Source organism: Xenopus tropicalis, chromosome 6 (assembly GCF_000004195.4).
Source record: "Xenopus tropicalis strain Nigerian chromosome 6, UCB_Xtro_10.0, whole genome shotgun sequence".
NCBI lineage: Eukaryota > Metazoa > Chordata > Amphibia > Anura > Pipidae > Xenopus > Xenopus tropicalis.
In genome coordinates, this window is record NC_030682.2 from 70,384,867 (window position 1) to 70,410,223 (window position 25,357).

The 25,357-nt window shown below is 40.8% G+C and overlaps 1 protein-coding gene across 12 annotated transcripts in view; it reads right to left on the bottom strand.

Moving 5' to 3' along the window:
• The window catches only part of ctnnd2 (catenin delta 2), a 494,372-nt gene that overhangs the window by 175,720 nt on the left and 293,295 nt on the right, over nt 1–25,357 (bottom strand). For all 12 annotated transcript variants that reach the window (XM_031903685.1, XM_031903679.1, XM_031903678.1 and 9 more), the window contains one exon: nt 10,975–11,169. In XM_031903685.1, the coding sequence (XP_031759545.1) occupies nt 10,975–11,169 (195 nt within the window). The remainder of the gene's footprint in view (nt 1–10,974; nt 11,170–25,357) is intronic.

The window sequence follows — 25,357 nt, forward strand, 5'->3', positions numbered from 1 at the left end:
TGTGACATAAAATATCCATCTTTTAACTCTTATTACACAAATGGAAAAAAGTGCAACATTATTCAATAAAGCAAAAATAAACATGTATCAATTGTACTAGTTAAGAGGAAATATTATGAAATTATGTGAAGGTTAAATACTACCTTGCTTTAAAATGAATGTCTGATATTAATGCATTCATTCATGCTTCTTCAATAGATTAGGCTCAGTCCGTGTATATTATTCATTAAGTAATACGGGTGATATAAAAATATGGATTTCTAAAAATCTAATAAAACCATTTACACTCTCTGCTATCTTGGTTATCTGGCCAACCTTACATTTTTTTTACTGCAAGCTTCACTTTAATCCACTATTAGACATGCTTTTTTTAATTCTAGATAGGACTAGTAAGATCTTTTTGCCACTGAATCATTTCAATATATGCCATGTTTTTGGTGTCACAAGAAATATTATACTTAGCTTTTGGTTCCTGTAAGAAAAAAAGTGAGGCATAGTCCTTTATTTGCAAATGCAGACACTCAGAGAGCTAAAACTGCACCAGATAATTGGTTATGATGACAGAATCTCATATGAAAGGGGAGGTGAAAGATAGTGACAGTGATGATGGCTTTGTAGATTGGTTATTTTCTGTAGCAAGTGTAGGGACCCATAGGGTTAAATGCCCTATGGAGTGATATCCCTACCTATTCACATAGATCCCTTGTTACTGGGCAGAAGCCTTTGTAACAGTTTATAGTTATGCCTATCCTTTATTGGCCCATATGGTTGTCCACACCCCTTGCAGCCTCATATAGTGTCTAGCAAGGAGGTGTGGCTTCCTCTTTGTAAAAGGTATTCAACCTTGGGACTTCTGGCTAGTAGCTCACATCTATCTCCACTGTGAAGCTGCACTGCTCTTTTACTTCATAACTGCATTTAACAACTGTACCATTCTACCTCAATGACTGTGAGTATTTACTGATCCCTGTGCTAATAACATTTGTCTTGGACAATAAAGAGTTATCTAGTTCATCTGTAAGAGCTCCTGGCGTCCTATTACTTTAACACACTGCACAGTACCGTGGGAGTTGTACTACAACAACATCGTTCAGTTAACCTTCCACTTAGCGAAGGCCCACTCCTTTGAAAGAGAGTCCAAATGTGCCCCATGCTCTAATCATAGCCTGGCGTTTAAAGTGCTTTTTATCCAAAAAGGGGTTACACAAGAGAAAGTACAAGAAAAAGCCTAAGAATTATTGCTGTCTGAAGACGTTCTAGGCGAGCAGTCATCAGTTTAGTAAAATATATAAAATTAGGGTCATTTATACAATTTATACATATACAAACCTTTTACAGTTTGCCTAATTTATAGATATAAAACACACCCCAGGGGTCATTTAATAAAAATAGCCTTGGTACTTTACCCATTATGGCCCCATGCACTACAGCCCTTTTGCCTACTTTTACTCTGATGCAGGAGCTTGTTGTTCTGTGATGGCACATCAAGCAATGTGCAGGGGTGTAAGTCCTGTACTTAAAGGTGCCTTAATCATCTGCAACCACAGGCACTCACCTTTATGTTTACTGCATAGATCTCAAGTTAGGGACACATAGATAAATGCCCCTTAATAGAAAACCATACCCCCAGAATAAATATTCATCAGTTAATATTGCCCTTTTACATCCTTTTCATTGATCCACCATTTACTGATTGCTTTTGTGCTCCCTCAGAGATCACATGACCAGAAATAATGCTGCTCTAACTGTAACAGGAAGTAGGGTGGAACCAAAAACAGAATTCTTCATTAATTGGCTGATGTGACCTAGCATGTATGTGTGCATTGGGTTGGCACTGTGAATCCTATGATCCCATACATTTTTATGAAAATGGTTTATTTATATGAAGCAGGGTTTTACATATGAACTGTTTTAAGCAATTTATTTTTTATAGAGATCTACATTGTTTGGGGGGTATAGTTTTCCTTTAAACAGACACTATTCACTTCCTAGTCAAAATCTTTGCACCTCTAAAATTTGCCTCTTTTATGAACTGGATACAAATCCAGAGAAAGGTGCACAGCATAGCATCGGGGGGTTGCAGACAGTTCTGCATCTCTCTGCTGCTTCTTGACATGTACATCTGAATCGCATGCAAGTTAGAAGACAGGTAGGGTGCACGTGCCTCCCAACTCTTGTGAGTACTGCTCTGATGATTGAAGGCAGTGTTGCATTTTCTGGGTAGTTGCAGGTCACTTTACTCCGAAATATCAAAAATATCAAAGGAAGCAGTGTGCAAAGTAAAAAAATGGGTGCTGAAGCAGCATTAGAAATTTCCAGACATTTCAGCTTATCCTAATTATGTATTTCCAGGTCACTCCATCAGCATTGAAATTGGGAGGCTCCTCCCACCCCCGCCTACAGCTCAGACTGTCCCTCCCTCTCAAAACCTTTAAGTACACCCATAGGTACCCACCTACCTCGTCTTTTTTCTTTCTGTCCTTGTCTACAGTTCCTTCAGGGTCTCTGTCAGTTTGGATATATTCCTTAAGGTGCATTGATATTCCTTGGGTGAATTGGCAGAGAGCTTCCGTTTACCCTCCCCTTCTGGTAAAGTTTGGGAGACAGCGTGGTACGTTCCTGTAACTTGTCCTTGGATAAACCTTGTGGCTGTGCAGGTCATCAGATTTCAGAGGTAGTGCCTTGGGGTGACTTGGAAGTTGCTCGTGTCACAGGGGAATCCTTTTCTCTTTTGGCGCCAATCTTTTTGCTGTAGTTAGTGTCCTTCTGCAGCTTCTATCGGTTTGTGTGAGGCGCGATATGCGTTCCAAAGACCGGAAGTGAGTTTGCGATGCCTTTTCCAGCCGGGGGGGGTTTAAATTCTTGGCGTTTTTAGTGCCAGGGTTTTCCCTGCTTGCCTGCCTGGTGGTTTCCAGCTCCTGCCGCCTTTTCTGCCTCACTCTCCTGCTCGTTAGGTGTTTTGCCAAAGAGTGTGTTTTTGTCTTATTGCATTCTTTGGCTCATTTTTTGTTTGGTTTCTCTTAGTTTTTGGGGTACTTTCTGTGTTCCTTCATGGATTCCTCAGCCTTAAATGCCTCTGCCCTCCAAGCTAGGTAGGTCCCTCCTTCTTTTTTCATCTTCTTCTATTCCCCTTTTTCCCTTCCTCATTACTGTTTTTCTCTTTCTTTCATCAGCTTGCCACAAGATGGTCTTTCTAAAAAGCGCAAAGTCCAAGCTAAGACTCCGTCTTCACCTGAGTGTGTGGGCTGTTTCAACACTCTGCTTATGCGGAAGAAGTTTTGTAGGTCCTGTTGGAAGGATTTTTGTAAGGCTTCTATTACTCCTTCTGTGGAACCTGAGGCTTCCTTTACATCTTGGGCTCAGGGAGATGCCTGGGCTTCGGAGGATTCTTCAGATAATGAATGTTTGTCAGCCTCTATGCCTTCAGAGGACTTTCTAGGGTCGGAGGAGGAATCTGAGGGAGCTCGGGATTTGTTTGATCTTTCTCTAGTCTCTCCATTGATCAAAGCAGTCAAATTGACCTTAGGAGTGGAGCAGGAGTCGGATAGTTCAAAGACTCTCAAGGTTCTGCCTACTCCATCCAGGAGCCGCCAGACCTTTCCTCTCTTCCAGGAAGTATCGGATCTCATCAAAGCCAAGTGGCAGAAAGCCTCTAAAAAGGTTTCTTTTGTCTCCCAAGGGACAAGGTTTCCCAAACTTTATCCTTTTAAGGAGTCCAAAGTGCAGGAGTGGATCACGGTCCCTTCCGTTGACCCAGCTGTCATCCATTTAGCTAAAAAGACTACCCTTCCCATAGATGACTGTTCCGCTCTAAAAGACCCCATGGACAGATGTGTGGCGTCTGATTTGAGAAAGAATTTTTTGGTGGCGGGGGCAGCTTTGTAAGCATGCCGTAGCCTTGATCTCAGTGACCAAAGCTATGTCCTTCTGGATTGATGGCATTGACAGAGCCTTAGCGGAGGGTGCTGATGTCAAAGAGATCTCTTCAAGCCTGGCAGTTTTGTCTCAGAGGGTGCGGTGGATCTCACTAGGCTGGCAGCGTGTTCTATGGCCATCTCAGTCCTGGCTCATCGGGCTCTCTGGCTAAGAGCCTGGGCAGCTGACAAGTTTTCCAAAATGAGCCTCTGCACTCTTCCCTTCGAGGGCCTTCGGTTATTTGGTCCAAAGCTGGATGATGGTTATGTTATGTAAGTTATGTTATGTAAGTTATACATACATACATACATACATACATATGTCAGGGGGTAAAAGCCTCTTCTTACCCCAAGAAAAGAAGAAACAAAAAACCTTTCCTTTCAGGTCCTCCAGTTCCTGTGCTCCAGGGAAGGGCTGGCCCTCTTATTCTTCTAGTTCAGCAGGAGAAAGTTTCAAGCCTTTTGCCTGGAAAAAGGGTCATGACACCTTTCCTAAAGGAGACAAGTCAAGGCCTTCTCAGTCATCCAAAAAGTCTTCCTGACTAGTTGTCCATAATCAGCGAGGTAGGGGCCAGATTGGGGAATTTTCTAGATGTCTGGCATTCCTCCATCTCAGATCGCTGGGTCCTGGATGTTTTAAGAAGGGGCTATTGGCTGGAGTTCGCCTCTCTTCCTTCAGTCGACCAATTCGTAGTCTCCTCTTTTCCCAACTCAGGAGAAAAAAGAGAGGTCCAGATCCATTATGTAGATTGGTTGGTCGAGGAGAGGGCAGTAGTCCCAGTCCCCATGGAAGACCAAAGGAAGGGAGTCTATTCAGTCCTCTTTCTAGTAAAGAAGGTTTCAAGGGGATGGAGACCCATCTTGGATCTCAAGTTCATCAACAAGCATCTGAGGGTCCAGAAATTCAAGATGGAGTTTATCCTTTCTATAATCTTGTCTATCCTTCCAGGGGATTGGCTCCTTTCCATCGATTTGGGAGATGCCTATCTCAATATTTCGATCTCAGAGGCCCATCAGCGCTTTCTACGCTTTGCCATTGCCGGAAAGCACTTCCAGTTTTGTTGTCTCACCTTCGGTCTGTCCACGGCTCCGAGGGTGTTCTCTGAAGTGTTAGTTACCCTTGTGGCAGCCTTGAGACTGGAAGGTATTTCCATTTGGCATTATTTGGACGACATCCTCCTCTCAGCAAGAAGCAGGGAGGTTCTGCTGATTCATCGCGACAGAGTCATTTGTTTTCTGGAAGCTCATGGATGGCTCCTGAATATGGAGCCTTGTGTCTCTTGTGTATTTGGGGGCTTGGTTCAACACCATCGAGGGGTCGGTTTCTCTTCCTCCCCAGAAGATTTAGGCCATCATTAGTCTTGCAAAGTATTTTCTGCAGAAAGATCAGGTCTCAGCCAGAGACCTGATGTCTCTCCTGGGCACCATGGCTTCTACTATCCCAGTCACCAGGTGGCCCTGGTGGCACATGAGGCTGGCTCAATGTCTTTTTCTGAAGGGATTGGGATCAGCCTTTCAAAGATTCAATCCAGTGGTGGCTCTCCAAGGACAATCTAGAGAAGGGTTTACCTCTCTTTCAACCCCAGTGGAAGGTGTTAGTAATGGTTGCCTCCACCCTGGGCTGGGGTGCCCACCTGGGCTCCGAATGGGTTCAGGGAATATGGCCGGTCAGACAGTCAGGAGTTCCTTCTAACATCCTAGAAATCAGGGCAGCAAAGTTGGCCCTTCAGTCTTTCTCCCGGACACTTCAGGCCTCGGCGGTCAGGATTCTAATAAACAACAAATCTGCAGTCTCTTACATCAAGAGGCAGGGGGGAACGAAGAAGTCCATCCTCTCTTATCTTGGGCAGAGAAAAATCTGTTTATTCTGACGGCGGAATACTTACCTGGGGTGGAAAACCAAGAAGGAGTCTGAATCATCAGGTCTTCCAGTAATTGTCCAGGAAGTGGGGACCTTTCACAATCGACCTCATGGCTACCTCAACACTCAGTTGCCGAAGTTTTGCCCCAAGAATTTTTGCCTGGGGACAATGGGCACGGATGTCCTTCTCCGGGATTGGTCATTCAGCCTAGCTTATGCCTTTCCGCCCTTTCCCCTCATCTCCAGAACACTTCTGAAAGTCATTCAAGAGAGGGCAGAGTTAGTCCTGGTGGCTCTGAACTGGCCTTGCAGACCCTGGTATCCACTGCTTCTGAAGCTCACAGTAGCTCCTCTGTGGCCCCTTCCTGTGAGGAGAGACCTGCTGAATCAGGGTCCTCTCTTACATCCGAACCCATCTGCTCTTTCCCTTCAGGCCTGGAGGCTGAGAGCAAAAGACTGTCAGGGCTAGGTCTCTCCAAAAATGTTGTTGATACCCTGTTGAAAGCTAGGAAGCCTTCCACCTCTGCGGCTTACTACAGGATTTGGGAGAGGTTCCCATTGCCATTGGAGGAAGTGTCTCTTTCCCAAGTCTTAAATTTTCTACAGGAGGGTCTAGACAAAGGATTGCAGTACAGAACCCTCAAGGTTCATGTCTCAGCGCTGTCAGCCTTGTCTGGATCCTGGGCCGAAGACTCCATGGTCAAGAGATTCTTCTCAGCAGTTCTCAAGGTCCGTCCTCCAGAGGTCAAGCCTCCTCCTCTGTGGAGTCTCCCTTTAGTTTTAAGGGCTCTGTCTCTATCACCCTTTGAGCCTCTCAAAGCCATTTCCTCCTGGCTTCTCACTCTAAAGACTCTATTTCTGGTGGCTGTAGCATCGGCATGTAGAGTGGGAGAGTTACAAGACCTTTCATGCAGTCCAGGGCATATCTCTTTTCTCCATGACAGAGTTATACTCAAGCCAGCCAAGTCATTCCTGCCTAAGGTGGTCTCAACTTTCCATTTAAAAAGGGAGATATCCTTACCCGTTTTTTCTGCGGATGTGCATAATTTGGAGGAATTGCAGAAGATTGACGCAGTTCGTTGCCTAAAACATTATCTGGAGGTCACTAATTCTTTCAGGAGGTTGGACAGGTTGTTCGTCATCCCTGCAGGGTGTCGGAAAGGTCTGGGGGCTGCCACTTCCACCATTAGCAGATGGATTACAATTTGCATTGAGAAGGCCCAAGGCAAGCTAGCTCCAGAGGGTCTGAGACCGCACTCGATCAGGGCTGTGTCAACCTCTTGGGCAGCATGGGCAGAGGTACCTTCAGCACAGACCTGTGAGGTGGCTTCATGGTCTTCAGCCAGGACCTTCATCAGGCATTATCAGTTAGACCTGTCTGAGTCCAGTAGTCATACCTTTGCTTCAGGCTCTCATCTGGCTTTTTCCTCATTAAATTAATTTTGCAGTTCTTCAAGTCTCTGTTTTTGTTCCCACCCCATTGGGTTCAGCATGGCTTGGTAGATCCAATTTTAATGCTGATATGGAGTGACCAGGAAAAGGGAGAATTGTTTTCATACTTACTGTAATTCTCCTTTCCTGGTCACTCTCCATATCAGCATTTCCCACCCTTGTAGTCTGGTACTTGGTATTAGACGAGGTAGGTGGGTACCTATGGGTGTACTTAAAGGTTTTGAGAGGGAGGGACAGTCTGGGCTGTAGGCGGGGGTGGGAGGAGCCTCCCAATTTTTAATGCTGATATAGAGAGTGACCAGGAAAGGAGAATTACTGTAAGTATGAAAACAATTCTCCCTTTTGGCCCCCTCTCTCAGTCTCCCAAAGAAGAGACAGAAACAGAAGCCTACCACTTCCTATAAATTTCCCCAAATAAACACCTGAGATTGACAAAGCTTCCGTATTTTAAAGTGGTCACCTGAAATTTTATGTGGGGCTCAGATGGCCCTTGGTAGGGTGGTCAAGGCATGAAATGAAGAGACCTAACAAGATGGAAACTGCCTCTGTTCTCATTGAGTTATACAACTCTGCATTTCTGCAGGTATTAGTTAAATTTCATTAGAGCTTTTTTAGAATTAGGCCAGAAAGAAATATAAGGATCAATTTCCATAATTCCTAGAGTGAGAATTATTCTCACATTCTTCAGATTTCTGGTTTCAAATTTCAGTCATCCATACATGTCAATTCACTGTATTTTAATAAAGTGTTAATATTTTTATGTTATAGTTGATAGATTGCTTTATTTATGAAACAGTATTCTGTTATGACCAGTATGCCAAATTTAAGTTGTCTTTTAATGCAAACAATAATACCAAACCTATTGTGTGTAAAGAAAAATGAGGAAAAAAACTGATGGGATAGTATGAGTTAACACTTGATTACTGAAGATTTTCATTATGAAAGCAAAAATTGACAAATAAAAATAGAATTAATGAATTCAACACTAGTATTTAAATGAGTTGCCTTCAACATTTGCTAATTTTGCAATACCTGAATGATTAGATTGTCCTTAAAGGGGAACTATCTTAAAAATGGTTTTGTTAAATTCCTCTCAGCGAATATAATAATTTAACAAATACAGTTGATATAAATATGTCCTACTGTTTAAACAGCACAAAGCATTTTTCTTCCCCTGCTCTGCATTTAAGTTGGTTTGCATGATTATCGTCTAACTCCTAATTTTATTTTGACATATATTAAAGTACTTAAAAAGAACTTTTACCTGAGAAAGGACCAGTTAGGTCAATGTTTGCATGAATGCAAGGCTCTCCAGGGGACTTAAAATATAATTTACATTTGGGAGTGATCACACTTAACTGCTGTCTGATAAGATGCTTAAAGGACATGTAAACCCTACATTTAGAATGACCCAACAAATAAATAAAAATATGAGTTTTCCCTTTAAGTTCTTCATAGTGGGAGATGTAAGCGTGAAGGGAGATGTTACTAAACACAGAATGCTCTCTCTGTTTAAAAGACTTTGCAGTCTGGTCTGGGAACCTATAGTGTTTTGGAAGGAACAGGCAGACCAGGCAATCCATTCCACAAGTCCAGCTCACATGTTGGAGCTCACTTTCTACAGGAAGGTTGTCCTGTGGAAAGGTATTTCACTGTATGGAAAATTTGACAGGTCAAGTACTGTTGAGTCCTATGGAGGCTTAGTAGAGGAATAGAATAGCCAGTGACAGCCTGTCCTTGACACATTTTCAAAGACAAGTTAATCCCTCAAAGTCAATCCCTCATTGTTTTCAGCTTCACCCAGCTTCAAGGGGGATTTAACCCCCTTCATTGTTTTCAATTTCACCCAGCCTCAAGGGAAACTTAATCCCCCCATTGTTTTCAGTTTCATCCAGCTTCAAGGGGGATTTAACCCCCTCATTGTTTTCAATTTCACCCAGCTTCAAGGGAAACTTAATCCATTATTTCTATTTCAGGCACTTTCAAGGGAAAGTTATTCCAATCATTGTTTTCAGTTTAACCCAATTTCAAGTAAAACTTAAACATATTATTGTTTTCCAGAATGGCTGCTGGAGCAATTTTTGGGAAAAATAAAGGGGATCCTTGAAAACGAATGTCCCTTTAAACTCGATTTTTAAAGTTTTAACAACACTTTAAACTATAAAGATTTGGGATTTTCGAATGTAAACTCAAAATTTGAGTTTAATTCAAATTTATACCATGTCGAGTTTATATGACTTTCAAGGCGAGAAAAAAACAAATTTTAGTTAATGTGCCCCTTATTCTTGTGTCTGGGTACAGTTTCTTTATGCAATTCTCCTAACACCCCTTTTACACTAGCATAATAACAGAAGTAAAAATAGCAATTTGAAAAACCTGAAGGAACCTTAACCTGTTGTAAGCAGTAATACACAGATCCTAACAAACACAAATGCTTCTTAGAAATGTTTTGGTAATGCCTTCTCTCTCTCTCTTTTAAATTTGCGTTCTTTGTGCTAAAACTCGATTACCTTTCACCATTTACTGTGCATCTCAAAACTGTGAGAAATTGGAAAGTAAAAACACATCATCTAAAAGCTGTCAATGTCATGTAGAAGTCAATGACAGGTGTCCATTTTACAGCTGAAAGATCTTCCTTTGCTTTAGTAATCACAAAAACATTTTTCCAAGCATGAAAAATTCCAATTTTGCACATTTTTTGCATGTCCACTGGGTTTATTTGTTGTGGTTTTTTAATAAATGAGTAGACATCTGTGTTTTTTAAAAAAAAATGAGTTTAGTTATGGTAGAAAAAAAAACAAAAAATGCACAAACACAATTTTAATAATTCTGCCTCTAGGAGAAAACCTGTGCTGTCAGAACCAGAGAATACATTAATGGGAATAATTTAAAAACAGCAGGAAATTATTTATGGATTATATTTGGAAAAATTATTTTGTTCACTAAGAGACATTTAACAGTTACAAATAGTTTTCATGGAAGTTCCCGTTTAATAATCATGATGTGCTTTCTGCATGCACCCTTGGCTTTCTGAGGATGAAAAAGTTTTAGGATGACATCTCTTTATTATAAAGCACCCAATATTTATAATCATGATAGTTTTCTCTATTGGATCCAGCATTTTGGTGAACATAAAGTAATAAAATTAAGAATAATTACATGCAATATGAATTAAAAACATCCTTATTAATAGGTCCCAAGGATTATGGATTATATATATATATATATATATATATATAGACATACCACGTTCAAATGAAATAAATATTATGCAATCAGGTTCAAGAATCTTATAAGCATTAACATCTTGTACAACACTCAAAATGTGATACCAATCCTAAAGTTGACACTGTAAATTAAATCACTTTAAATCACAAAATTATAAACACCAGTGACAGCACTGGAATTAACAGTACAGTATTTCTGCTCATTACATTAATTCAACAAATACAAATTATTTCCTTTGAAGTGTTTATGTTATAGCATTGGCCTACTTATCTGCTTGCTCGTGGCAGATTTATTGCATAAACTAAACACCTATTCACATTCAGTTCTATTGTTTTTAATGGAACATTAAATGGATAAAATGATGCAAACTCATAAAAATACACAGACCAAATGAAAAATATACACTACAGAATTCAAAGTTGTTTTATTTTTGGTGTATTTTGCCATTTAAAATAACCAGCTATAACATACATCTTACACTATTCTTACTCTTTATATTAGGTACTCTGTTGTACTTACCTGTGTTTGTTCGATATGAGCTGGTGTGTGCTGGTAGTAATGTATCTCCTTGGCTTTGGCTGAGGCTTCTCATAGGTGGTTTCTGATATACCCTATCTTCATAAATGGGATCTATATGATGTTCTGGGGACTGCAAAGATCTTATCTCAGAGCCCAAATGACTGTGCTGGCTAGTATAAGATGCTCGAGATCCAGCTTGAAAAAAAGAAAACATTGCAAGTATTAGCCATAATACAGAATTGATTCAAACATTATTTAAGCAACCCAGTCCTGTACTAAATTACCTTACAGAGAGTTGGCATTAATACAATGGACATTTATGCTCCATGAGAGCTTTGCTGGGGCAGATCCTTTTAACTAAAGCCCCACCTCCTTGCTAAGCTGAATATCTCTATTGTGATATGACACTTGTGCTACCTCCCCCTGAACTGCATGGATCTGATAGGCAAACTCATTCCCCCTGGTCACTGTAACCTCTCTCTACATGCTGAGGTCTTGATTAATTTATGCAGTCCAGGATGCTGTAAAGAGAACTTGAATCCAGCAGCAGCAGTCCAATGCAGGCAGAATATTTGGATATATAGAATATATACAGGACAAAAAGTATAAGCTGTTAAGGAAGCATGTCACTTCCATCGCTGTACTTCCTGTACAGAACTGCAAAATGTGTTTTATGTGTTTTATGTTACTGCGCATGTGTGCGCATGTGTAGCCACCTGTTTTTCGTGTCAATTCTGAACCCTCCATAGAGGCCTAATGTGCATTCATGCATATGCTCAAAATCTCTTTTTAAAGGAGATGGAAAGGTTAAAACTAAATAACCTTTATCAAAAAAAGGCCTCACAATAATGCTGCTCTGAGTCCTCTGTCAAAAAAAAAAACCCATTGCATTTCTTTCCTTCTGTTCTGTAAACATGAGTATCAGACTTTTTTCTCTCAGCTGAAACCTCTATGGAACAGGCTTGAGACAGTGCAGCTTCCTCCTCCCCCTCCCCGCCCTGCTCTTATCTAAGCTACAATCTTGCCAGACATTCAAAGCAGGAGGAAAGGGAAGTTACATCACACCAAACTAACACGGCACCTGCTATCTTAAAGGGGATATATAGCATACATTTTTACAATGCACTAAACCATGTAAAAAACTGTAAAATATAAGTAAGTGCTTTTATTTATACCTTTGGGTTCAAATCTGTCCATAACAGCTTGAAAACTGTGCTCTACCCAGACCTTATGCCAGCTTCAGGTTTAGACTCTTCAGTATATGGCTCAGAGCCACTAGCCCAGATAGACTTCAATGACACCACCTCACCTACTTAAAGTGAAGTGAATATTCATAGAGTGGGCAGGGCTTAGCGATGTCACAGGCAGTCTGTTCCTGCTCTACTCCCTCCTCTCCCCCCCCTTCCCCCCTGGCAGCAGCAAAAGCAGAGAGACACAGAAGGAGGGAGGGGTTTTCCCTGCTGCTGCTGAATAAAGCCTGTCAGTCAGTGCTGTGACCACTTCCTGTGGGAGATGGAAGGACACTCCCATGTCTCATTTTGCTCTGGCTTCATACTTGTGGTTGTCTCTGCAGCTCTCATATAATGGCAGTTTTAGGAGGTAAAATGCTTTCAAAACATCTTTCTTTCTGCATTATTTCACATTTTGAGGGAGGATGAATATTATAACTGAATATGAACTTTATATAAAATGTCTCCTTTAAACAAAAAAAGAGAGCTTTTAGGTCTGTTAACTCAGGTTTCATAAAGATTCTACAGAATAAATATAGCATTCCATCTTGCACGCTAATCTATTATAGATATGAACTATTACAGTATTTTTCATTTTCCCAAGATCAGTGCTGCTATAAAGCTTTTTTTTTTTTTTTTTATAGTTGAGGCACTTTTCATAGACCTTAAAAACATTTTTGCCTCCAGATGCCTTCAAGTTATTGTTCTAATTATGTGCAGAGAAAGTGATAGAGAATAGAAAAACTTTATGTATATACAGCAGTACAGACATGCAAATAAGTAATGTTCTTTTCAATTAACAATGCCTTACAAATGAGAGTATATATAAACTAGAAAATAGATAAAAACACCATACATCTGAAGTGTTGTTTCAGAGTAATCGAGAGTTGATCCCACCACTATTTTAAAGAACTGAAATTACAAAGCATAATGATGTTCCTATACCAGATGTGAGTAGAAGCCTATCATCTTGTGGTCAATCCAACAACTTTCTAAGAAGCTCATGTCACTTCCATACTGAAAAAATCATACATCTTAGTGCTTGTTTAGAAAGCACTTGTATTTTCAGGGTGGAAAAAGCTAGTGGAAAGATTTTTGGTAACGTTTCACCCAGGGAAGGATCCTTTCCTTGAGATCTAACAAAAAATCTATTGCAATGCATCTTAAATGAACCTTTCACATTACTTGTTTATGAACACACAGCATTTAGTCTCATGAATCTACAAGTGAAGGATTTACCTTTATATACAAAACAGTACATATTGCTTATCAACAAATTAATTAAGGTGTGCCACACGGTGGACAAACCGGCTAATTGTAGCCCCAGGTGCACGCTGAACCCTTTGCCCGGGTAAAACAGTATCAAAGATGAAAAAATGAAAAAGCAGCAGCACTCCGGTTGTGTTGAAAAAAGTGACTTTTACTTAAGTGCACAAGGCAGAGTGCTGCTGCTTTTTCATTGTTTCATCTTAAGTACATATTGCTTATACATTAGAGGATTTTGAGTCGTTATAAAGAGACAGCTTGTCATTTCAAATATGGTACATTTTTGAAGAATGTACTGTAAGAATATTGAATACTGTTCTTCGACTTCAGCTTATTCTTCCGCTTTTTCTTCTTATTCTTAGCACCCCCCCATTTTCTAAACGCTACTCCTCCTGCAGTTTTAGGGGTACAACACCCAAACTCTTCACACTTCTTCACCCTATAGCGGAGCAGGCTGCTTGTGCTTTTCTAAGTGATCCCACCCCCCATCTTTTTGTGGTGCCGCTCTGAACACCCCAATTTTTCCATTGACTTTGACAGGGAAGATTTTCAAACTGCTGCCACTCTTACAGCTTTGAAGCTACACCCCCCAAACTTGAATACCATAATAATGGGGTCACCCCGAACGAAACAGAGACATTTGTTGGATGACCCCAAAGTGGGAGGAGCTAACAACAGCCAATCAAATTTCACCCATTGACTTTTATGGGGAAATTGAAACTGCAGACAATCTTAACACAATCTTTGATGCTAGAGTTCCCAAACTTTGCACAGCCAGTCACTGGGTGACTTCAAGGTGGTTTTTGTTTTGTTTTTTTAAAATGGGGGCAGCCACCATCCGCCAATCAGATGTCACTTGTTGACTTTCATTGGGGAAATTTAAATTGCTGCCATTCAGACACTATTAAAACCAGGGTCCCCAAACTTTGCACAGTGGTTTTTACTATATAACTGTGGTCAAAGGTTAGAAAAAGTGGGCAGAGCCAACAACAGATCAGATTTCATTCAGTGACTTCATGTTTTTCAACCCAACATGAAGTTTGTTGTCAAATTCCCTTTCTAGTTATTATTGAAATTATTGCATGACTGTGTTTTTTAACAGTTTTTTCGAGATTTACGTATGTGTTTTTGGCACTATATCATTATTTTGTTTTTTTCTCGAACAATTTTAGATCATTCTGAGTACTTTCATGAAAAATTTGAGAATGTCTTAAAAAAACACGAACATTCGAGATTAATACATTAAAACTTTATGTGACTTTTTTGACTGACAAAAAGCATGCCAGGTTTAAGCTGGTGAGAAGCATTGAGTCCTGCAGAGGCTTAAAATAGTAGAATAGTCAGTAACAGCCTGTCCGTGACACATTTTCAAGGGGAAGTTAATCACGTCATTGCTTTCTATTTCACCCGGTTTCAAGGGCAAATTAATCCCATCAGTGATTTCTATTTCACCCAGTTTCAAGGGGAAATTAATCACATCATTGTTTTCTATTTCATCTGGTTTCAAGGGGAAGTTAATCCCATAATTGTTTTCTATTTCACTCAGTTTCAAGTGAAACTTAAACACATTATTGTTTTCCAAAAATGAGCGCCAATGCTCATAAAATTGCCGCTGGAGCAATTCCTGTTTGGGAAAAATAAAGAGGATTCATGGAAATGAATGTGCATTTAAATTTCTAGAATTTCTGATTTTCAGACAATAAACTCTATTTTTGTTCAACCATACTAACATTATTTCAACATTTAATAAATGCAAGTATGATTGTGTTTTATTTGAAACATTACCAAGTCAAGTTTATACGAGTTTCAAGGCCAGAAAAATCTACTTTTAATAAATCTGGCCCTAATTATGCAGTAGTTACCTGTCAGTATAACCTAGGCATGTGTGAAATATGGCAAGGAAAAATTGTGTAACCCTTTTCCCTATGTTTTTTGCTTTGACCTGACTTCTTTGTTCTGACGTGTGAAAATAAATATATATATTTATATATATACATATATATATCAAATCAAAATCAAATGTGTTTTACATATTTGAAAACAAGAATGTGGGAACAGAAATTTGCAGTAAATGTATTGTCTGGCAGAACCAAGACTATCTGTCTCTATGAGTTATTTTGGGTCATTTATGACTGCAAGTGCAGTTGCCCTCGGCCATAGTCAGTTGCACAAAGACTCCCATTCATTAAAGGTGCTAGGAACAATGCATGCTCCTTGCACTTATGTATAGTTGAGCCCAATGCTGCTGCCTTCTGCCTCCTGTTCCCATTTTTATGCAGTTGTGCCTATTGACCCAGGGGAACCCTTAAGCTACTGCCATCTCCTTACCAGGCAGTAGCACCAAGGTTCCCACAGCAGGAACCTGAACACCAGACATGAGTCTAACTAATTATAATTGCAATTGTGTCCAATTTGCATCAAAGTGCAAGCACAACCATTTTAATCTAAAAATATCTGCTACAACTGTATCAGACGCATCTTACCCTGGCAACAGCAATTACACTGGAATCATGAAAAAATGCTGCATTGTGGTTGAAAAAACATGCTGATTATGCTCAAAACTGCAGTTAGCCAACTGCACTTGTGGTTGCAAATGACCCTTGTTATGATGCCCTGTTGTTTTTCTGGATATGGTAAGAACATGTTAGCAAGACAGGGGCCTGCAAAGTGAATATAATACTCTATAACTAAATGGTTAGGGTTGTTGTAAATATTTAATCTAACAAATGAAATGTCAGTGTTTCCTTTTAGATCTGTGGTAAATTGTTAGGCACTGTTTGCTGCTGATACACAATTTACTAATTTCAGGGCTAAAGACTGGTATGTTGTTATTGAATAAAAGCTTTCTGTTAAAATGTTTATAAAGTTTTTGACAAATGCATTTCACAGATTTTCTTGTTGTTTTGCCAACAGCGAAACGGGACAGATTTGCTCATCACTAATGATAAATGTTCTTATATTGAGTTACAGGGTAAAAAACATGATAAGAAGTAAATATGATTAAGATTTTAGCTATGAAATAAAGCTGGCAATGTTCCTTAAATTAGAAAAGTGTTAACTTTTATTTCAGGCGGTTCAAGAAACTACTAGGAATGACTCTATTTTGGACCTGGTGATATCTAATAACACTGAACTGATCTCTAACATTTGTGTGGGTGAGCATTTGGGGAACAGTGATCACAACATGGTCTCCTTTGAGTTAATGCTGCAGAGACAGCTCTATAAGGGAGTAACTAAAACTCTCAATTTTAGACGTGCAGACTTTGCCAGTATAAGGGCATCTCTGCAATGTGTCAACTGGGAAAGGCTTTTCATAGGGTTAGACACAGAAGAAAAATGGAACATCTTTAAAACATTGCTTTGCAGGTATACACAACAGTATATTCTCCTTGTAAGCAAGGAGAGGCATCGCAAAGCAAAACCTTTATGGCTGAATAAAAGTGTTAGTGTTGAGGTTGGTAAGAAAAAACGTGATTTAAAAGCATTCAAGTTAGCTGGGACAGCAGAAACTTTCATCAGGTACAAGGAAGCAAATAAAGCAGGCAAGCTAAAATAGAGATGGAAAGGGATATTGCAGCTAGGAGTAAAAAGAATCCAAAGTTATTTTTTAATTATGTGAATAGTAAAAAAATGAAGCAAGAAGGGGTGGGAACCTTATTATCACGGGGGGGGGGGGGTAAGTTGATTGATGAGAATGGGGAAAAAGCAGAAGTTTTGAACTCTTATTTTTCATCTGTCTATACATCTGAGGAGCCAGCTAATGAAGGCTTCCCTTTTAATATGCCCAGTTCTAGTAATTTAGCTACTGACGCATTGGGTCACTCAGGAGGAAATTCAAAAGAGACTTCAACATGTAAAGGTAAACAAAGGTCCAGGACCAGATGGGATTCATCCCAGGGTATTAAATGAGTTGAACGCTGTGATTGCCAAGCTTCTTCACATAATTTTTCAGGATTCATTGAGGTCTGGCATGATGCCAAGAGACTGGCGAATTGCTAATGTGGTGCCGTTATTTAAAAAGGGATCCCGTTCTCTTCTGAATGGTAGTTTGCTGGGGGTATCCTTAATGAAGAAAGATCTAGGGGTTTTTGTAGATAACAAGTTGTCTAATTCCAGGCAGTGTCATTCTGTGGCTACTAAAGCAAATCAAGTGCTGTCTTGTATAAAAAAGGGCATTGACTCAAGGGATGAAAACACAATTTTGCCTCTTTATAGGTCCCTGGTAAGGCCTCACCTTGAGTATGCGGTGCAGTTTTGGGCTCCAGTCCTTAAGAAGGATATTAATGAGCTGGAGAGAGTGCAGAGACGTGCAACTAAACTGGTAAAGGGGATGGAAGATTTAAGCTATGAGGTTAGACTGTCGAGGTGGGGTTGTTTTCTCTGGAAAAGAGGCGCTTGCGAGGGGACATGATTACTCTGTACAAGTACATTAGAGGGGAATATAGGCAGAGAGGGCATGTTCTTTTTTCCCATAAAAACGATCAACGCACCAGAGGTCACCCCTTTAGATTAGAAGAACAGAGCTTCCATTTGAAGCAGCGTAGGTGTAAGGCCCAATGGCGACGACGCGGCCGCCCGCCTGGCCACAAGGGCGTGCGCCTTGACGCCAGCGCGCGACTTGACGCCGGCGTGCGTCGTGACGCCGGCGCACGCTCTGACGCCAGCGTGCGTCCTGGCGCATGCGCCTTGCGCTTTAAAAGACGCCAGAGGCCTAGGATCACTGCGAAGTGATCTTTTTCACCTTGGAAGACACTGAGCGTTGTTATCCTTCTGAAAGACTTGTTTTTTGATCCGGCTTTCCCTTGACTACGAATCCTGCTGCCTGTACCGACCTCTTGCCTGCCCGACTATCCGTTTGGCTCACCGATTCTGCTCTGACGCCTGGTTCGGCACTCCTGCCACTCCTCCACTTGGTCCAGTCCTGTCTCCAGCTCCAGCGGCTGTGTTCCTTAGTGGGAGGTGTAGGAGAGGTCCTTCCTCTACGAGTTCTTCCAACAACACTTCTTCCTTGATCCTGACAGTATCACTTCGCCAGTATGGAAGAATCTGAGGAAGTCTCGGCCATGCAACTACTCACCCAACAGATGGCCACCCTTACTCAAGTGGTACGTGATCTGCAAGCAGGGCTTCATTCTGTCCAGGCCCAGTTACAACCCCTGCCGGGAGACCCTGTTGATGTACTTGCTGCTCCTCCGCCTATTGTTGTTCAGCCACCGGCGACCAAGCTTAAGCTGTCCCTACCTGAACGTTTTTCGGGGAACCGCAAGAAGTTTCGGGCTTTTATGAACAGTTGCAAGTTGGAGTTTACTTTGAACCCCCACATTTATGTGACGGAACAGTCTAAGGTGGGGTTTGCTATCTCACTCCTTTCCGGGGAGCCTCAGACTTGGGCCCATCGTCTTTCTGGACCTATTTGTGATCGTATATCTAGATGATATTCTAATTTTCTCCTCCTTCAGTCTGAGTTGCTTTACAAGATCCAACGTGCTTCCGAATCTATCACCAACCCGCCAGTGAATGTTATTCGCCAAAACAATTACCTCATAGCTCATAATAAGATTTTTGTTCCCGAAACTTTACGACTTGAGGTACTCAGGTTTGTTCATGACCATCCTGTGTCTGGCCATTTGGGGGGTTCGCAAAACACAGGCACTGGCTAAGAGACATTTTTTTTGGCCTGGCATGACAAGGGACTGTGTTAAATATGTCACTTCTTGTCAAACGTGTGCCCGGTTCAAAGATACGCACTCACGCCCGATGGGCCTGCTGCAGCCCCTTCCGGTCCCTGAGAAACCTTGGGAGAGGATCTCTATTGATTTCATCGTGGATCTTCCTAAGTCGGCTGGTTTTAACACGATCCTGGTAGTGGTTGACGGACTTACTAAGATGGCTCATTTTATACCTTTGTCTGGTCTACCATCTGCTGCTATTACGGCGGAAGTATTCATCAAGGAGATTTTTCGACTTCATGGCCTACCCAAAGTGGTAGTTTCTGACAGAGGATCTCAGTTTACTTCACGTTTTTGGAGATCACTGTGCAAGGGGCTTCATATTCAGCTCGCCCTGTCCTCTGCTTTCCATCCACAGACGAACGGACAGACCGAGCGTACTAAACAGACTCTGGAGCAGTATATAAGATGTTTCTCCTCCTACTCTCAAGAGGATTGGTCTATGCTCTTGCCTTTAGCAGAGTTTTCTTATAATAATGCTGTACATTCCTCCTCTAAACAGACTCCCTTTTTCTCCAATTATGGCTTTCACCTTACTTCCTTGCCGGGGCTATCAGAAGTCTCGGTTCCCGCAGCTCAAGACAGGCTTCAATTTTTAAACCATAATTTCAAGTTTCTTCAGCAAACTATACAGGAAGCACAACTTAATTATAAAAGACTGGCTGACAAGAAACGAAGGAAAAATCCCGGATTTAAGGTCGGTGACCTCGTCTGGTTGTCCACCCGTAATCTTAAGCTTTCGTGTCCATCTAAGAAGCTAGGTCAAAGATTTATGGGGCCCTTCCCCATTATCGAACAGATCAATCCTGTGGCTTTTAAATTGGGACTGCCTACTAATCTTCGGGTTCATCCTGTCTTTCACGTCTCTCTGTTAAAGGAAGTGGTAAGAAACCCGTTTCCAGGTCGTACTGAGGTACCTCCAGAACCGGTAACTGTGCAAGGTGCGGAGGAATTCGAGGTCCAGGCTATCCTTGACTCCAGATTCCGTAGAGGACGTTTACAATACCTGGTCCAATGGAAAGGCTATTCGCCTGAGGATAATTCCTGGGAATCCGTGACCAATATCCACGCTCCTCGCTTGATTCAATCCTTCCATAAAAAGTTTCCTGGCAAACCTGCTCCGGTGCACGTCCGGAGGCCGCGCCTTGGGAGGGGGCAATGTAAGGCCCAATGGCGACGACGCGGCCGCCCGCCTGGCCACAAGGGGGCGCACAATGACGCCGGCGCGCGCCTTAACGCGTGTGCGTGTCTTGGCGCCGGCGTGCGCCTTGACGCCAGCGCGCGACTTGACGCCGGCGTGCGTCGTGACGCCGGCGCACGCTCTGACGCCAGCGTGCGTCCTGGCGCATGCGCCTTGCGCTTTAAAAGACGCCAGAGGCCTAGGATCACTGCGAAGTGATCTTTTTCACCTTGGAAGACACTGAGCGTTGTTATCCTTCTGAAAGACTTGTTTTTTGATCCGGCTTTCCCTTGACTACGAATCCTGCTGCCTGTACCGACCTCTTGCCTGCCCGACTATCCGTTTGTCTCACCGATTCTGCTCTGACGCCTGGTTCGGCACTCCTGCCACTCCTCCACTTGGTCCAGTCCTGTCTCCAGCTCCAGCGGCTGTGTTCCTTAGTGGGAGGTGTAGGAGAGGTCCTTCCTCTACGAGTTCTTCCAACAACACTTCTTCCTTGATCCTGACAGTAGGTGGTTTTTCATGGTGAGGACAGTGAGGTTGTGGAATGCCCTTCCTAGAGATGTGGTAATGGCAGATTCTGTTAATACCTTTAAGAGGGGCCTGGATAAGTTTTTGAACAAGCAGAATATCCAAGGCTATTGTGATACTAATATCTACAATTAGTATAAGTGGTTGTATATATAGTTTATGTATGTGAGTGTATAGATTGGTAAGTATAGGTTTATTACTAGTAATAAACCTTTCTATTTTTGCATTTACATTTTGCTCACAATTCTTTAAATCCTAGGAGTGCTGTCCTTGTTCCAGTGCGTTTTTTTGTACTAGCATCCAGGTTTTGTTGCTACAAATGGAGTGCACCCTATGGATTATTTTATATATATATGTACAGTATATATATATATATATATATATACAGTGTTGCTGCCTTAAATAAAGACTTAAAACAAAATTGGATATTTGCAAATTAGTGATCAATATATGCAATGGACATAGTAAATATATGTATATATATTTGTGTGTGTATAAAGATATAAAGGGATTCTGGAATTATTTTTATAGTATAGTTTTTATTACTAAACTGCACTGCTCACATTGTAAAAATTTTTGTTTAAAATGTTTTTCTTAAACCAATAAATATATTTTTTTAGTTGTAACAGTGGTGTTTGGCAGACATCTCAGTGCATTGTGGCTGATTCTGAGCCTTCAGAAGGAGCTATCACTACACAATAGAACTGCTTTCAGATAAGCAATTTTTTCACCTACTCGGTGTAACTGGAGGAGTCATGACTTGGGAGAGCTGGACTTGGATTTTTACTATTGAGTGCTATTCTCATGCATACCACTGGGAGGGGCATGAGAGCATTTTTAGCAATACAAATGTCAGGGAGCTGTTAAATTGTTACCTCCCAGTTTTTCTTTTAATAGACTGCTGGGGGGGGGGGCAGGAAAGGAGGGGGTGAAAAAAAACAGAAGTTTATCGGAGCACATGTCACATGGCTGAAGGCACCTAGGAAACTAAGAATATGTCAAGCCCTATGTCAGATTTCAAAATTTTAAAAAATCTGTTTGCTCTTTTAAAAAGGATTTTGTTGGAGAAGCACTATTTACTGATGCATTACAAAAAGCTGTATAATATCTTTACTTGCCTACATTTTCTATATCATTTCTGAGCCACTTCATTTATTTTTTGCTCAAACAGTTTTTGAACTGTAGTCATATTCCAAAGTCATAAATTGACTGATCTGTTGACCTAAACCTTTTTGCCAGTTTTGAGAGAACATATTTTAAATGGACTGGATTAGTTTTCAACCACAATGGCACAAAAAGCAATGTGATTTTTCTTGCAGTAATAAGTAGCTCTGTTTATCTCCACAAAATTGTGGTTACTGATTTCTATGTAGATATTTAAAAATGATCCTCCAGCTCTCTTTAACACTTTTCCTGCCAACGACGTATGGCATACGTGATTGCAGAAATATGCGTTATCTGCCAACCAAGTATGTCATACGTTGTTTGGCAGATCTAGGTTTCTAGAGTTCTGAGTGATGACAACCCTCTGGGCAACGAGCCAGGGGGGCTGTCATGTGGGTCCTGCAATGCGATCATCGCAGGACCCACTCTAAGCAGCAGATGCGATCGCATCTGCTGCTTCTCCTTCGGCTCTCCCTGCTTTCCCCCCCTGCTTTCTTCCCCTCCCTCCGGCGATGCCCGCTCACTTCCTGCTGTGCAAGCTCTGCACAGAGGACCCTGCAGGATCACTGAAGACATCTACAAGCAATCTGATCGGCCATCTAGCTCCAGGACAGGTAAGTGCCCTTTCTTTACACTATTATACACACTTACACACACTTACATACAATTACATGCATTTACACACATATAAAGCACATTTACACACAGTTTTTTTTTAAATTTTGCACACTTTAGCACACTTTTTTTTTTTTTTCAATTCTTTATTTTCCAATTTTTGTATACGGGAAAGGGTACAGAAGGAAAAGGGGAGGGTATGGGGAGGGGAACATTGTTATTGTACATCTTTTTCATTTCTAACAATTGAGTTTTTAGCAATAGCATTCAACAAGTCATATCTACATATTCACTTATACAGTGAGAAGTCTATATGCAATTTTCTGTAAAGTCAAGAGATGTTCTGAATGACTGAGATTAACCATTATAAAGAGTTTAAATAATTTAACCACGGTGTCCAAATATTCCAGTAGTGTGCACTTTTATTATGTATCATACATGTTATTTCCTCCATTTGTCTAATGTCATTTGTGTTATTTAGCCATTCGGTAAAGGTGGGTGCCTCTGTGGATTTCCACTTTCTTGGGATTAGGGATTTAGCTGATTGCAATAGATGAAGGGTAAGTGGATCTGATACTAGAACGTTTTTACCTGGATATATATTCAGTAATATTGGGGCCGGTTCTTCTATGGTAAAGTTGAAATCTGTAACTTGATTTATAGTGCGTAATATGTCTGACCAAAACTGTTGTAACACCGGACATTTTAACCAAATATGTGTATGCGTGCCAATGTGGCTGTTACATCTCCAGCAGGTATCTGAGGTATTAGGGTACATTCTCTTTAATTTTGCTGGTGTGTAATGCCATCTGGTAATTAGTTTGTATATGGCTTCATTTGTTCTAGATGCCCTAGAGGATTTATTTATAGTGCTAAATATTCTAGACCAAGCTTTGTCAGGTAGGTTAATATTGAGTTCTTTTTCCCAAGAGTGACAGAATGGTCTTGGCGGTGGGGATATGGAGTTTAAAAGAAATCTGTATAATTTGGATAGAGGTTTATCCAATATTTTTGGTTCGGTTAGTAATTGTTCCCAAGTAGTTAGAGGTCTATTCCACTGTTTGGATTTATTAATTTGTAGATAGTGATGGAGTTGATTATAATTCCAATTATCTCTTGGGTGTGGACCCCATCTTTTTTGTATCTCCGCCATCGGCACCATCCTATTCTCTTTGAGGAAATCGCTTATCCTAGTCTGTCTATTGTCCCAAACTGCCCATCTATCAAAAGATCCCTTTTCTAGTCCTGGGGTGAAATTTGGGTTCAATATAAGAGGTTGTAATGTTGAATTGGCGAAAATAATTGTTCTAATATACACCAATCTTTTCTTTGTTTTTCAAGGACCCAATTAAGGATTCGAGTTAGATGTACAGATACATAATAAAGGTATGCATCGGGTAAACCTCTGCCTCCTTTTTCTTTTGGTAAAATAAGTTGATTATATTTCAATCTGGATTTTTCCCATTCCAGATAAATCTTGTGAGGAGGGATTTTATTGAGGTAAAAAAGGAATGGGGGAGATTGATTGGTAAGACTTGAAATAGGTATAATATTCTAGGCATGAGCATCATCTTAACCGCTTGTATTCTTCCAAACCAAGTAAGTTGTAGTTTTTCCCAATTACATATAGTCTTTTGTAATGATGCTATTAATGGAAGGTAATTATCTTGGTATGCTTTATCAATCTTAGATTGTATTCTGACCCCTAGGTATTTTATACATGGATCTGCCCATTTAAATGGGAAGTTTAGTTTTAGATTTGAAACTACCGTTTTTGTAATGTTGATATTCAAAATCTCTGATTTAGTATAGTTAACTTTGAAGTTTGATAAAGTGCCAAAAGTTTTCATGAGGGACATTACATTCGGAAGTGATATATGTGGCTTTGTGATGAAAAGCAAGAGGTCATCAGCAAAGGCCGCACATTTGTATTCTTTAGAGTCTGCTAAGATACCAGTTATGTCTGGGTTGTTTCTAATATGGGCCAAGAGTGTCTCCATGACGAGAATGAATAATGTGGGAGATAATGGGCATCCCTGTCTTGTCCCATTAAAGATCTGTACTTTGGGTGATAGAGTACCATTTATTCTGATTCTGGCTGTGGGTTGTTCGTATAAGGCTAAAAGTCTCTCTCTGCTTATCTGTCCTAGACCTATGCCCGCTAGAGTTCTGTCTAGGAAGTCCCATGACACTCGGTCAAATGCTTTCTCTGCATCGGTGGTAAGTATAAGTGAGGGAATACATTTCTTTTGTGCATAATTTATCAGAGATATTACTTTAGCTGTGTTTTCTTTTCCTTCTCTTCTAGGTACAAATCCTGCTTGGTCGGTATGAATTATATTAGGTAAGTATTCTTTTATTCTATTTCCTATAATTTTTGCGTATATTTTTAGGTCTATGTTAATTAAAGATATGGGTCTATAACTTGAGCATAATTGTGGGTCTTTCCCTGGTTTAGGTATTATGGTGATATGGGCCTCTTGTGCTTGAGGGTGGAAGCCACTATTTTTTGAAATGGAATTAAAATAAGTTAAAAGAATGGGTGAAAGTACCTCTTTAAAGGTTTTATAGAAAATCGCTGAATATCCATCTGGGCCTGGACTTTTCCCTGCTGGAAGGGAATCTATGCATTTTTCAATTTCTGTTAGGGAGAAAGGTGCTTCAATCGT